Genomic DNA, 15,416 nt, shown 5'->3' on the forward strand with positions numbered 1-15,416 from the left:
GGCGCGTTTTCAGTGCTAAGGTTGTGAGACGATGTAGCAGGAGGGGGCTGTGGCTGGCTTGGGCCTCCTGTTATGCCTTTCTCATTGGCTTTGTGGGACATGGTCTCTGAAGAAGTCTCCTTTCTCTGCTGGGAGTTTGGTGGAGGGTGCTTCTGCTCTCCCAGACCCTTGGGCAGACTGTTCTCCCCAGGCTGAGCTGGCTGGGTGTCCCGGAAAGCCTCTGGTGGAGGGATGACCGCCACGTCCAAGTCCAAGGCGACTTCCCGGTGGCGGGCTGGTGGCTGGCTGGGCTCACTGCTCTGGCCCACCTGCTCTTTCTCAGGCTTTGCTACAGGCCCCACAGATTCTCCAGGCCCGTGGCCGTTAGTTTGGGTGGTGCTTTTCCTGAGGTTCTGGCTTCTGCCAATGTGGATGCTTCTCGGGAGGCTGTAGGAACCAGACCGGAGGCCCAGGCGCTGGGGCTCAGAAGGATGGAAGGAGCTGGACCCAGACACTTTCCTTGGCTCTGGGCCCTGCTGAATGATGATCTCCTCTGGATTTCCTAGGAGAGTCAGGGAGAAGAGGCAAGAAAGAGAGAACAAGGGTAAGCGCCCTGCTCCAGGTGGAAACAAATATTCCCTGGGCTCTGGCCTCCAACTAGCAATGAGTGGCTTTTATTTCATTTCGTTTAATTTGCTTTTAAGGTGTGGCACTCCTGCCTGGATACCATTCAAACTAATAGATGAATAATTGCAGATTTCTTTTGACTGAGGATTGATATTTTTATGATAGCTGAGGAAAGCACAGTCCCCATTGCTCCTCAACCTTGACTCAGTTCTCGCCAACCTTCTACAGATGCACCAGAGCTGGGTTAGATTCATGACAGTTCCCCTAACTGTCCTGGGGCTCCCACGTGACTGACCCCAGTGGAAGCACGTGAGCAAGTGACTTGCTCTTGATTTACCCAGACTTTCGTTGCCCTCTGCCTTCGTGCCTGGGAACACCTGGATGACGCCCTCATACCCATAATGTCCCTGCACCAGAGTGACACGGCTTAAATGACGGCAGCTCTGATACCAGGGGGCCTGTCCACAGGACAGAGTGCTTCCCACACTATGGCCATGTCGGATGTGAGCCCTCCTACTGAGCACTGGCTCTCCAGACTCTCTGACAAGGGCCTCCAGGCGCTGCCATTGCACTGAGGCGCCCTTCCCTCTCCTTATCTCCGACAGCCTTGTCCTCTGGGTCACCCAGATTAGCTCCTCCGACTGACTCAGTCCCTTGAGTGCCAACAACTCAGCCCTTTCTGACTCCCTCCCCTACCTCCATGGTCATATCTCTTTAGAATTTTTCCATAAGATGACAGGACCTGGCCATCATTCTTCCCAGGCCTCTGATACTTCATAGACAGACATAAGAAGTTGTCAGGAGTCTCTCCTTCCCTCTGAGGACTAGGCTTTCTTCTAGCTAGGAGAGTGGTGAGGGGTGAAGTTCCTTCTGCCTGTGTCCCTTGGTGCGGAGGGCAGGTGAGGCAGAAAGTGGCCAGAAGATGTGCTGATGTCCTGGGCTCTGCTAGAGGTGCTCTCCCAGGTAGTCTGTCTTACCCTCTGGAGCAAGTTGGGTTATGGGAAGTGCCCGGAAACTTCGGGGAGTGGTGGCTGGCTCAGATTCATCAGTGGACAGACCGCTGTCAGCCTCGGTGTCCAATGAGCCAATGGTCTCCTCCAGGAAGAGCAGGCACTCCTTCTCCTCCGCAGACAGGAAATCGTAGCTATTGTCACTCTGCAGGGATCAAGGGAGGAAAAGAGTTGGGAGAGGAACTCCCTCGAAGAAACTGGTGGGGCCTGAGAACCACCCTGCTCTGTGGAAGGAATGCTGAAGAGCTAGAAACCTTTCCATGGTGCGACTGTGCAAACCTGCTGGAGTTGCTTCCTAAAACTGGGGCCGGCAGGTGGAATGGTGGTTAAAGTGCTGGACTCCCACATGGGTGACTGCGGTAGGAGTCCTGGACCTGGCACTTGCTTTCTCACTTTCCCTTTCTCTCTCGGGGAGTGGTGGCTGGCTCAGATTCATCAGTGGACAGACCGCTGTCAGCCTCGGTGTCCAATGAGCCAATGGTCTCCTCCAGGAAGAGCAGGCACTCCTTCTCCTCCGCAGACAGGAAATCGTAGCTATTGTCACTCTGCAGGGATCAAGGGAGGAAAAGAGTTGGGAGAGGAACTCCCTCGAAGAAACTGGTGGGGCCTGAGAACCACCCTGCTCTGTGGAAGGAATGCTGAAGAGCTAGAAACCTTTCCATGGTGCGACTGTGCAAACCTGCTGGAGTTGCTTCCTAAAACTGGGGCCGGCAGGTGGAATGGTGGTTAAAGTGCTGGACTCCCACATGGGTGACTGCGGTAGGAGTCCTGGACCTGGCACTTGCTTTCTCACTTTCCCTTTCTCTCTCTCTCTCTGTCTGGTCAAATTTAAAAAATAACTAATAATAGTAAATCAAATTAAAGAAATAATTCTTTCAAAGGACTATAGGGACCTGGAAAGCAAAGGCTGGCAGTCCCCCAGCGCACACTCGGATGGTCCCAGGTGACTGGGCAGGCAGATGGCAAGGAGCTTTTCTTTTGCTCAATGAGACACTTAGGGGCACAGTTCAGAAGTACTGGTCAGGTTCTACTTTCAATTCTTCTATGGAACCTTTGTTAAGTATTTTACTTTGTGTGTCTCTGATTTAGCTCCAGATTATATGGGCAACATAATGATTTGACCATAAACTTTTGAAAGCACTCTGCATACTTGATCTGGTATGTCAAGGGCAGTCAGAGCAAACAGGAAATGTAGCCAATGATTCTGTCAAAGCCAGTGGGAACAGTGGCAGGACTAACCACGGTAAATTTACTAAATAATTTATACTTGACCTTAAACTGCATTCCATACAGGATTTTTTCCCTTTATATATTTACTTTCTGGATGGTATTTGGCCCTGGCCAACATTCAAATAAGAGTGCATTGCTTAAGCAAATATTAACTTAAGCAGGGAAGGTAGAAAAACTGGGCGGTATGGGAGGAGAAGAAAGCTTAGTATGAAACACTAAGTAGACATTACAGTAATTAATTCTCATAATGAGGAAGCACATGGCACTATGCTATGACCAGCGCAGATGGTTCCTTGCCCACCCTCTAGCAAGCCAGGGAGAGTAATGGAATTGTGGCTCTTTAAAGGAAGAAGCTGAAAGAAAAACCAAAAGGGCAAATGGGAAGATAAGAAATTTGGCCTGAGTCTTCTTTTGGCATCTCTACCACTGTTCCTAGCATTTGGGACACTTCAGAGTTGTATATTCTCGAGATTCACTCACATGGCCGGGAAAGATTTTGAGATAGCCCTTAAAATATCTTGCTGTTGAATAACCCATCCAGTTGTGCCCACCCCTTTAAAGTGCCACCTGTCAATTGACTGACTGGGACACACATGTTCAGGGAAGACCACAAATACCCCTGGGAAGTCCTGAGGCTGACTCCAGGAGCTACTTGAACAAAGATCTTCTTTATTGCCCTCTTTCTCCTAATAGAGCCTTATCCACAGTAAGCTGGCTCTGTCTTTCTCCTTCTGTGGATGATTCACTTTGAAAACGTTGCATCTCTGTCACACTCCGTGTCCAAGGTATGTGACTATTCACGTTGGCTTCAGCTTCACAGAAACAGGAAAATGCCTCTCTGGCCCCATTGTCTAGGGTCAAAAAGAAATTACACCTAGATTGCACTTCGGGAATATGTGTGTGTGTGTGTGTTCCTTTTTTTACACAATTTTTACATATCAAAACCCACTGACATTGGGTATAGACCTTTATAATCCTTAAATTTTCAAATTCTTCTACAGAAGATAAAGCAATAAAGTATATTTATTTAAGGGTTATTATGTATACAACAACTACGAATATCAAAGCAATTGTTTGGGAGGGGGAAGAGTTACTCTTTCACATAAGCCTTATAACAACTGAAATTTCAATTCATGCTCAGAAAAATCATGATTTATTACATGCCTCTCACAGACAGTGAAACAGTGAGTTTGGAAGATGATCAATTTCTGCTCCTTGACCGGCTGGCTGTTCCCTTTCTATATGGAAGCATACACTAAGTGCTTTCTATGTGTCTCATTTAGTCTCTCCCTGAACCTGTGAATTAGGTATTCATATTATCTCCACTTTGAAACATAGAGAAATTAAGTAATTTGCCCAAGGTCATACAGCTTCTTAGTGGAGAACCCAGAAATGTTTGGCACCAGAACCTAGGCTCTTAAATATCCCATTCTATTGGATTCTCTTTGATCTCTGTAAAAGACTAAAGTAATGCTGCTTGTGGACAGAACTTTAAGGATCTAGGTGCTACAAAGATCTGCATTCTAGTTTCCACCTGACCTCAGCTCACAGATCTGTTCTCTCCCAAACTCAATGCCCACGTCTAATGAAAACTGGAAAAAATTTCTCATTTGTCCTATTTCTGTTTGAGGTGGTCCCACCCTCCTCTCTGTGGGATGACTCAGAGAAAGAAAAGACATAGTGATGTTGCAATTCACTCCCTCACAAGGAAGATGAAAGAGAATGCAGCGAGCAAGGATGGGTGGCGGGGCAGGGCAGGGCAGGGCAGGGCAGGGCAGGGCAGGTGTGCACAGAGCAGGCCAAGTCGCGGGATGAGAGTACGTACAGATCCAGAGCGGGTGGAGGTGGTGCTCGTCATGCTGTCACAGCTGCTGACGCGGGTCACGGGTTCTGAGCCAGGCCCCGCTGGCCACAGCTCCCTCTCGGGCATCGCCCGAAGCAAGGTGCAGGGGTGGCGAAAGGGGCTCCCAGAGGGGAAGCGAAGAGAAGTGAAGAATGTCCCAAGCTGGGCCTGAAAAGAGAAGATATCAAAGCCACGTGTGACCCGAGGCTTCTGCAAGGCTCTGCCCAGGCCCTGGGGCAACATGGCGGCAAGGACACCAAGCAAGCAGAGAGCTGGAAGGGGGTCATGAACAGCCATTGCCCAATTCCCCCCCAGCCCACATGGACCGACACATAAGCTGGGCTCAAATACATGCAGAAGGGTGGACTCAGGTGGCGGAGAAGCAGTCTGATCAGAAAGGAGAAGCTATCAGTTGTTTGGGTACTTTTTTCTCTGAACCAGGGAGTTTAACTACATTTTCATTTCTTTCTTTCTTTTTGTATTTTCTTTTTTTGGAGAGGTTTTTGCTGTAGGGCGCGTGCAATCACCAGAAAGACCAAGAGAGACAGAGAGACAGAAAGTGAGAAATCACTCCCCAGGGGGGATGGCCATGCTGCAATTCCTTCTCTTCCATTCTCCTCTCGGGATCTTGGGCATGCATGCACTCGTGCCTGGCATGAGTTTAAGTCACTGGGTCCGGGACTCGAACTGCAGTGGACTACATGGGAGTCCAGTGACATAGCCATTATGCCAACTGCTGGTCCCACTACATTTTCATTTCTATAAGCAATAAAAATTACAACAGTTAATAGCTTGGGTTCTGGAGGTAGTTAGGTCTGGGTTCAAATCCTAATTCAGCCACTTCGAATTACATGACTTGAGGCAAATTACTATTTGAGTCTGTTTTTCCTCATTGATTAAGGTTAAATTTTTTCTTTTACTTTTCTTTTCTTTTTTTTTTTGGAGAGGTTTTTGCTATAGGGTGTGTGCACTCGCCAGAAAGACAGAGAGAGACAGAGAGACAGAAAGTGAGAAATCACCCCCCAGGGGCGCGCAGAGCAGGCCAAGTCGCGGGATGAGAGTACGTACAGATCCAGAGCGGGTGGAGGTGGTGCTCGTCATGCTGTCACAGCTGCTGACGCGGGTCACGGGTTCTGAGCCAGGCCCCGCTGGCCACAGCTCCCTCTCGGGCATCGCCCGAAGCAAGGTGCAGGGGTGGCGAAAGGGGCTCCCAGAGGGGAAGCGAAGAGAAGTGAAGAATGTCCCAAGCTGGGCCTGAAAAGAGAAGATATCAAAGCCACGTGTGACCCGAGGCTTCTGCAAGGCTCTGCCCAGGCCCTGGGGCAACATGGCGGCAAGGACACCAAGCAAGCAGAGAGCTGGAAGGGGGTCATGAACAGCCATTGCCCAATTCCCCCCCAGCCCACATGGACCGACACATAAGCTGGGCTCAAATACATGCAGAAGGGTGGACTCAGGTGGCGGAGAAGCAGTCTGATCAGAAAGGAGAAGCTATCAGTTGTTTGGGTACTTTTTTCTCTGAACCAGGGAGTTTAACTACATTTTCATTTCTTTCTTTCTTTTTGTATTTTCTTTTTTTGGAGAGGTTTTTGCTGTAGGGCGCGTGCAATCACCAGAAAGACCAAGAGAGACAGAGAGACAGAAAGTGAGAAATCACTCCCCAGGGGGGATGGCCATGCTGCAATTCCTTCTCTTCCATTCTCCTCTCGGGATCTTGGGCATGCATGCACTCGTGCCTGGCATGAGTTTAAGTCACTGGGTCCGGGACTCGAACTGCAGTGGACTACATGGGAGTCCAGTGACATAGCCATTATGCCAACTGCTGGTCCCACTACATTTTCATTTCTATAAGCAATAAAAATTACAACAGTTAATAGCTTGGGTTCTGGAGGTAGTTAGGTCTGGGTTCAAATCCTAATTCAGCCACTTCGAATTACATGACTTGAGGCAAATTACTATTTGAGTCTGTTTTTCCTCATTGATTAAGGTTAAATTTTTTCTTTTACTTTTCTTTTCTTTTTTTTTTTGGAGAGGTTTTTGCTATAGGGTGTGTGCACTCGCCAGAAAGACAGAGAGAGACAGAGAGACAGAAAGTGAGAAATCACCCCCCAGGGGCGATGGCCATGCCGCAATCCTTTCTCCTCCATTGTCCTCTCAGTGCATTTAAATGAGCCCAGTGTGAGTTTAAGCCACCGGGTCTGGGACTCGAACCACAGTCGGCTACATGGGAGTCTAGCATCATAGCCATTACACTATCTGCTGGTCCCATAAACAGGGCTAATGTTAAGTATGAAATGAGAGAATAGTTAGCACAGTTCAGTTGGTATACATTTAGTTGGTATATATACTAAAACACTCAATGAACAAATGAATAACTACCATTTTTCTTATAGTAAGACAAAGACGAGCCAGCCCTATAGCCTAATAGTTAAGGGAGCTAGATCCCACAGGGCTAACCACAGTTGAAATTTTGACTTCAATGGCTTAAAAAACATGCCAGGCATATTTGTGTGCATGCCCAAAATCCTGACAAGATGGAGATATGGAGGAGAAGTGGATGCAAACCAACCACACTCCATTAAGGTGTTGTCTTTTCCCTGTGTGTGTGTGTGTGTGTGTGTGTGTGTGTGTGTGTGTCTGGCAAGTACATATGTCCTCTGGCAATTAAAAAATAAAATAAAATAAAAATAAATAAAAGCTATGATGCAGACCAGTCAGTGGCATGGTGGTTAAGGTGGCTGGATCCCACAAGGCCAACAGTGCAGTGTGAGTCCTCCTTGAAAAACATGCCAGGTGGGTGTGCCCAACATCTCAAAAGGAGAATAGAGAAGGGATTGCTGCACAACCATCTTCATGGGGGGAAGGAGTGTTTTCTCACTTTTCCTCTCTTTTTCTGTCTCTCTCCAGTGAAGGCATGTGTTCCCTAGCAAAAAAATAAAATAAAAAAAAAAAAGGGAAAAGAACAGAAAAAAAAAATAAGAAGAAAAAGAAAAAACAGAAGAGAAGAAAATGCATCCAGGATTAAACTAAATTGAAGCAAGGGGAACAAGATTTTAGAAAGCATGAGTTCTGATTAAATGAACTTGATAGAAGGAAGAGGGCCCTTGACAAGACCAATCTCATAGAGTCACTGTGAGAATGTAATGCAATGAAATTCAGTGAAATACTCTACATTAAAGACGTACTATACACAGCCCAGAAATTGTCAGCTGCTATCCCAGTCAACATCACCAACTTCATCACAACCACCCCACTATGGCCACCATCATCTCCCTAGCCTGGGAGACATGAACATGGCACCTGCAGTGGTTGACACAAACCAGTGACAATCTTGTGTACCCCTTCCTCTGTCGTTGCACATATTCCCAACAAGTATCCTAGCTTGTGTCAATGCCCAAGAGAAATATCCTTCCTGCCTACACTAAATCCTTAGAGATAAAGAAGTTTCAAGTTCATTGTGACAACAGTAGTAGCAAAGGAAGTCAATGCCCTCTCCCTGCCGAAAGTCTCAAGATTTTCATAGGAAATACCCCACCACAGTTGGGCAGGTGACTCTCTTATGCTAAAAGGAAATTTTGAAAGAATTAAAATTAAAAGATGGTTCCAAGGTCAAACAGATTCTAGGGGTAGCTAGGATTAAAATGAAGTCTATCTCATGTCATAATCATTTCTCTCCCATCTTAGTATGCTGCATTTTCTGCTATAGTTTTCTACTCTCCCAATACTAGGCAAAATGTCCTAGAAAAATGTGTCCCATCTAAGATCTGGAGACTTGGGGTTTGTATGCTGGAGGTGTCCCTTTGGTCTCTGATAATAATTGCTTTCAGTGCCTAAGTCAGGTTTGGGCTGGATTGAGTGAATCAGCCTTCCAACCCCACCGAGCTGGCAAGTAAAGGCCTCATGGAGCTCCTCTTCTGTTTGAAAGGAGTCTCTCAAGCGGGGCAGATAGGGTGGGGAGGACATGGGGGAAGAAAGGAAGAACCCTTAATGAGCCAGACACATAGGAAGGTCCATAAGCTTTTTAGGAGGACCAGAGGAGACTCCAAAGAAGCCCCATGACCAGTCAACACTGGGTCAGGCAGCCCATGAAGTTAGTAACCCAATACCCAGTCCCAAAGAAACAGGTGCATGAGACACCCCATGGATGAATGTCAGTCATCTTCGCTACCCACCCCGTTAATGACAGTCCTTTTTTAGAGAGGACTAACCCATTCCTAACGTTCTGTAGGGATGAAACCATTATGGTAAAGGGATCCATTCCACATAACCAGTCATACAGGAAGTGCTCAAAAAATGGCATCTGCTATAGTTTCTATTATGCTGTGCTACTGGAAGTCTTCTTGGCTTCTAGGCTACTACTATAAGGTTTTTTGTTTGTTTGTTATCTCATAAATATTTTATTTCCCAGAGAAAATATGGCTTTGTGGAATTTGAGCATTAGTTTCAATTAAACTCACATTTATGAGTACCTAATAGGCACTAGGGATACAAAACTATATAAAACAGAAATTTTTCCCCACAGTTCAGTATATGTCCAAGGGGCTAGCTTTTGCTCCAGTTTTCTTATCTGTAAAATCAGGGCAGTAAATATTTAAAGTGACTCACCGTAACTAATGCAGCATGCTCTATGAATGGGTGAGCAGATATTGCCTCTTACTTTCAGAGAAAATGACTACCCTTGTTCTTCCAGGTTTGCTTCGGCCTTTTCAGTGGTTTGCTAACTCTCCCCCCTCCCAGGGAAGCCTAACACACTCTCCTTTTGAAATCTAGGATAGCCTGAGGTAGGGAAGATACAAAAGGAATAGGAATGAATGCAAATAAATAAATTGAAATTTAAAAAAAAAAAGGAATAGGAATAGCAAACTTATAGAGCGCTCTCAGATACGCTCTTAGATTTTCCAAATAACCTGGTAACAGACAGGCTGTGACATTGTCTTCATTTGCAGAGAAGACTGGTGTTCTTCCCACTGTTTCCTTAGGGAAATGGGAAGTGGCCACCCACTGCAATACAAGCAGCCTGGATCCTGACCGCCCCAGAGAGCAGCTCAGGGACTGAGCAGATGCAAGAGGGGTTTGCACTTAGAGAGAAGGGTGATTGGTCCCCTACCATGACTATATTCTAGAAGCTCTGAGATCATCCTTTTTCTACCTCATCCCTTAGACCCTGGGAACTATCTGGCCCAGTTTCATATTTCCAGGCCAGCTTATTGCCTCAATAACTGGTATTTCCAGAGTAAAGAAATGACACCAAATGCCACTGAGGATCATGTCAGAGGTGCCTACTAATCACTGCAGAGACGACCCTGAACCTGAATCCAAAACCCAGTGAGCCCACAGGTGCGGGCACCTAGTTTCCCGACCTAGAGAGTTTGAATGGTCTGGAAAACAGGTCTGTCCCTTCCTCCCAGCCTTCCAGGCTCCTTCGCCAGCTTGGCCTGACCTGGATGCTGCATTTCCTTCCACCAACTTTACAACCTTGAAACTTGGGGTCTATTTCAGGGCAGCCATCGAAACCTTGAAATATTTCTGCTTGATAAGAAACCTGAGAAACAAGTAAAGCGCTCAAGGTGAGAGTTTGGTATCTTTTAACCCTTGACCCCTTTGGGGAAGTTAAGAGGAGGAGGGAATGGGTTAAGAAACACGCACAGCCTATATAGTCAGAGCAATCTGTCCCAAGATACATTAAATATTAACTATTCCACTGAAACCTAGCAAGCCTTGGAAAAGAATAAACAAACAGCATGTGTGGTTCTGGCACCTGGTGAGGTGGGGTGGGGAGAGGGCTCCAGATTGGCTTTTCCAACCTTCTAAACAGACTCTGGCCTTCCTCATCCTCCTCTGAGAGCCCATCTCCATATCCTCAAGAGCTCAGCCTCTCTCCCCAGTGGCCACAGAGGTTCCCTAGTTCTCTCATACCAGACAGTGCTCCTTTTTGCTGACTACTCAAGACATGTGTGCTGCATGCTATCCCTCCCCGTGAGCACAGGCAAGCCTCTGAGTGTTTCACCAGTGGGTTTGAGGGAAGGGACAACACTCTCTGCACAGAAGGGCTCAGTTGGACACTGAGGGTGATCTAATTTATGACTGGCAAGCTCACCATCTGTGGTGCTCTGTCAGCGAGTGATGGGGTATGGGGTATGCGTAAGAAACCGTCTACTACTCACCCCAGTTGCCAGGGCCGGAACCCCAGTGTATTTCCTCAGTGCTATGTGGGCCAGGCCCTGAGGTTGCCCCACTTCCCTCTTCTCTGCAGCAAGAGGGAAGGGGGCAAAGTTAGGGACCCCCTAACCCAAGATGGATAATGGACAGCTCACTTGCTACTCTGACTTCTACATCCGGCTTTCCTTGTGCAGGTAAACCTGACATGCAAACTGCCAGCTGGGACACCTTGAGGAAAATAAAGCACAACTACTACCATGGACTGGTCTTCCTCTCTTTGGACTCTGCCACACTACCTTGGCCTGAGTCCTCCTGGAACTCCGACCAGACTCTGCACGCTGCCATAAAATGTTAATGTGGGGAAGGCCTGGCACAGTTGAGTGACTTTCTGTTTAATGGTCTCGGTACCTATTATCTAGGCAAAGTCGGAAAACTGAGTTGCAACCCAAATAAGCTTGATATTACAGCCAGATTATCCTTGAGTTTTCCAAAGATGAGCTGGTAGATCGAGTTGGACTTTTCTCAATGTGCCCAAATCTCCCGTCCCCTTACATACAAGCACAACTCACACCCTGCACACCTGTCCACAGAGAGCTCCATTATCAAGACACCATGATCGGACATGCACGCACCGCACCATTTATTTAACCATAGACACCGAGGTATCTTAGGAGACGTTTCCTGTTACAAATGCAATAGAAAATCAAAGCATGCCACTCACTTGAGGGAGCCCCCATTTGTCTCCCTTGCCTACAACTGTTCTTTTCCAAAATCACACTTCAAGAGAGGGAAGTTTCCCAAAAGAACCTCATTCTTTTCTTGTAATTTGTATAATATGTCTATCTGACATAGTGAAAAATGATTCGAGGTTGATCTGCTTATCAGCCTAAATGAAATAGATATGTCTCAGCCCTATTCTCCACACAAAAAAATACTCCAATCTCAAGAAAACTACCAGCTTGCCTTAATCCAAGACTGGACTCAAGAGAGTTAAAGGATAGAGAGGAAAGTCCCTTAGCTGAGGTGTAGAGGGGTACCCCTTCTTCTCCCTGGAACCTTGGAGCTCCCACTTCCCATAAAGGCCCTCTTCTTGCTGTAGAATAAGCAACAATTTGTCAGTGATTAACTCACCTTCACTGGGTTGGGGGGCTGAGGAGAAGAAAGGAACACCCTTTTATTTCAAAGGGCAGAGACGGAGACAGAGACTGCTCCCCCTGCCTCCTACAGTTTTCTTCTTCTTTTGACCTCCTCCTGACTTACCTAGACAGGTAAATGTCTCATCTGTTATGCCTCACCCCACCCTGCCGCTGACTCTCAGCCAATCCTAGCCTCCTACTACTCATTCCAGCTGTTTCTCCAGGGAGGGTGTGGGAGGGGAATGGGTAGGGCGGTACCGCTCTCACTTAGCCAATCATATCTTGCTCTCCCCTTCCCCATTTAGAGCCAATCAGAACCCTTAAAAAAATAAATAAATAAAAGGAGGAGGGCTGGAAGGAGGAGGAGCTGGTTTGGGCTGAGACCGTAAGGAAGGGAAGTTGGAAAGTAGGGAGTAGACCAAAGATATTATAATTTTATTTTTAATGTTCGTGTAAAGGAGCACAGAAATCCCACTGGGCAGTGTGCTTTTTTGTGTGTCTGAAACTTGGTTTCTCATCTGGAACCACCTTCTTCCGCTTGGAGCTAAATAGTGCCCTGAATTTTCCAAGCTAAATTCCTTGGCAGTCAATTTTGCTACTAGCTTTCCTAGTTGTTCAGAATAATTTTCATTCCCAAGTCCTTTCCTTTCCTAGCAGCTTGTAATCCTAGAAACTCTACCCCTGTCCACGGAGGAGGGCCTCAGAAAATTAGGAATGCTTTAGTTCGGGTATTCTCGCCCCACCGCTTGCCCACAGTCTTTTGATCTCCTTTATTTCTAGGGAAAAATGAAACCATTTTCTCCTCCAAAAGGTCCCCTTACTGATGGAAAACTGACTGGACAGCCTTAAGGGACAGAACACGCACTCTGCCATTTGGATCTTTGGTCTCTTTTAGCTGTTCATGGGAGGTGACATTGGATTTTAAGACGGAAAACTAAATAAGCTACCAACCAGTTTAGCAACTCCTGTCTCCTTTCATGGGCAGATTTTCTGGAACCTGTAGTCGGAAGGGAGTAGGTAGAAGAATGCACAGCTCTCAGGTAGAAATTTCCCTCCAGGTTTGGAGGCCACTCTTACGAGATCTGGTTTTAGCCTGGAAGCTGTTCTTTCCTGCATGTGGATTTTCCTTGATGCCTATCAACTTTTAAGGTGCTTCACTGAACTAGCATTAAAAAGTCAGGAAGAAAAGTTCAAATCAGTGCACGTACTAACTGCCAAAATGTACTAAGCTGATGCTTTCTCAGGTACTATGCTAAGCATTTGCATGTGTTATTTCATTTGATCTGTGTTTCAACTTCAAAAGGTAGGCATTATTCATATCTGCATTGTAGGCAGAGTAAATAGATTGGCCAAGATCATGTAGTCAGGAAGTGACAGAAGGAGGAGTTCAATTCAGGCTCTATGACCTCAAGGAGTGCCAAGCATCAGCATGATGTCACTCTGCCTCTATTTAGAGAAAACCCCAAGTGGGAAATGTGAAATACACAGATAATCTGCAAGTCTAACAATTAGATCCATCCTTTTCCATTTCATTCTTTTTTTTCTTTTTTTTTGGAGAGGTTTTTCATTATAGGGCGCGTGTGCTCACCAGACAGACAGAGAGAGACACAGAGACAGAAAGCGAGAAATCACCCCCCAGAGGGGATGGTCACGCCACAATCCCTTCTCATCCATTCTCCTCTCAGGATCTTGGGCACGCACACACGCACACGCGCCCGGTGTGAGTTTTAAGCCCCCAGGTCCGGGACGCGAACCATGGTCGACTATGTGGGAGTCCAGCGACATAGGCATTACACTAACTGCTGGTTCCCTCCATTTCATTCTTGACTTGCAGCCATTCATATGCTTTATAACAAGATGGCACATGGCTTTAATCCTTTTCTCTTTCTGTGATCATAGTTGGGTAAGAAATAAGAAACACAATGCTCCTGGAGCCAAGGTGAATAAGAAGGGGTGCAGGACTCGTGAGCAGGAAGTAGGTCTGAGACAGCCTGGGAAAACCCAGTACCCTATCAGCATTGTAAGGGTAACAGAGCTGACTGAGCACTTCAGGGCTATGACCTTCATCCCGATGTGTCATTCAAACATGTGTGATGTCATAATACTAACAAAACAGGAAGCACATCAATGCAGGAACTCAATGAATATAGTTACACCCATGGAAGGAGTCCCTGAAGTTGATCCGGCTTCATAGGTGTGTGATTTGAACATTTGCTAAGAAAATGAATTGACTTACGAGCATTAACCTCAAAGAGGACAGTAGGAGCAGTCTTATTTTTTGGTTTATAATAAAATTAGGATAATCAGGAGAGGCCCCCATCTTTTCCCAGGTAGAAGTGGGATCATAGAATAATCTTTCTCTTCTCTTTCCTTTCAGATGTTTATTTTTGAAAATTATGAAATACTTCATAATTAGCACAACAAACACCACTGTATCTAACACTCAATTCAAGAAATAAAGCACTGGGGCCAGCAGGTGGCATAGTGGTTGTGGTCAACTGCAGTTTGAGTACTGGACCCAGCAGCTTGAAAGACTTACACTGGGCATGTATGCTTGCATGCCCAAAATCCCAAAGGGAGAATGGAAGAGAAAAGATCATGGAGTGGCCATCCTCTCTGGGGGGGTGATTGTTCACTCTCTCTCACTCTCTCTCTCTGTCTCTGTGTCTCTAGAGAGCACACATGCCTATAGCAAAAATCTCTCTAAAAACAAACAAAAAAATCAAGAACTAAAACATTAACATTACAGTTGAAGTTACTTACAAACTCTAAGACTCAATCCCCTCCCTGCCCCTCAGAAACACACTCATCCTAGCTAAAATAGATCAGTATCTGAATTGAATGTTTTCTACTCTTCATGTCCTAAATGTTTTCTGTGGAATCTATCTTGATTTTGCTTTATTTCTGACAAGGCTTTAAGGTTCAAAGAGAATTGAGAAGGAAGCATGGATTACAGAAAAGAGAGGGCTTCTAAAGTCAATATGCCTGAAAGTGTATGGCTCCTGGTAATGTGGGTCATTATTCGGGGGGAGTTGGTATCGTTGTTCTCTGTGTATGAGTTCCTGTTTGATGACCCAACTCTGTGAAATGTAATTACAGCCCTGCTCACCTGACTCACCTATTCCCTTACCTTTCTTCTTCCTGCAGGCCATTGAGGTATAGTCATCTCCTGGACCATCAGAGGCCAGGTTACTACTTCCTTTGTCAGTACAACTTCTCCACTGAGGTGCCCCATTCCCTTACTCAAGTGCACACAAGTGTACACACATACACACAAATGTACACACATTCACACACACATACAAACTCACTTCAAAATCAAAATAGACCACAGACATTCACGGGTCAGCCTTTATTCTTTGAGACCCTTATAAAGTTGAACTCTGCAAAATAGTTGTGGGACCTCCAGTCCAACCATTCATTACACTTAAA

The 15,416-nt window shown here is 46.2% G+C and overlaps 1 protein-coding gene and 1 long non-coding RNA gene across 3 annotated transcripts in view; one reads left to right on the top strand and one right to left on the bottom strand.

The window, feature by feature from the left end:
* Positions 1-5,064, bottom strand: part of CUNH1orf116 (chromosome unknown C1orf116 homolog) — a 6,225-nt gene extending 1,161 nt beyond the window's left edge. The window contains exons 1-3 of one of the 2 annotated variants that reach the window (XM_006159285.3): positions 4,672-5,064; positions 1,584-1,761; positions 68-541 (exon numbers count right to left, since the gene is read on the bottom strand). In XM_006159285.3, the coding sequence (XP_006159347.2) occupies positions 68-541; positions 1,584-1,761; positions 4,672-4,986 (967 nt within the window). In that variant the 5' untranslated portion in view covers positions 4,987-5,064. Of the gene's footprint in view, positions 1-33; positions 542-1,583; positions 1,762-4,671 lie in introns of both variants that reach the window. The other variant, XM_006159284.3, reaches the window with a different exon arrangement.
* The window catches only part of LOC114009812 (uncharacterized), a 12,820-nt gene extending 1,202 nt beyond the window's left edge, over positions 1-11,618 (top strand). Inside the window, exons 2-3 of the long non-coding RNA XR_003551199.1 lie at positions 10,189-10,256; positions 11,043-11,618. This is a non-coding gene — a long non-coding RNA (uncharacterized LOC114009812). The remainder of the gene's footprint in view (positions 1-10,188; positions 10,257-11,042) is intronic.
* The last annotated feature ends 3,798 nt before the right edge of the window (positions 11,619-15,416 follow it).

The sequence above is a fragment of the Tupaia chinensis genome, unplaced genomic scaffold (genome assembly GCF_000334495.1).
Source record: "Tupaia chinensis unplaced genomic scaffold, TupChi_1.0 Scaffold000627_1, whole genome shotgun sequence".
Lineage (NCBI taxonomy): Eukaryota > Metazoa > Chordata > Mammalia > Scandentia > Tupaiidae > Tupaia > Tupaia belangeri.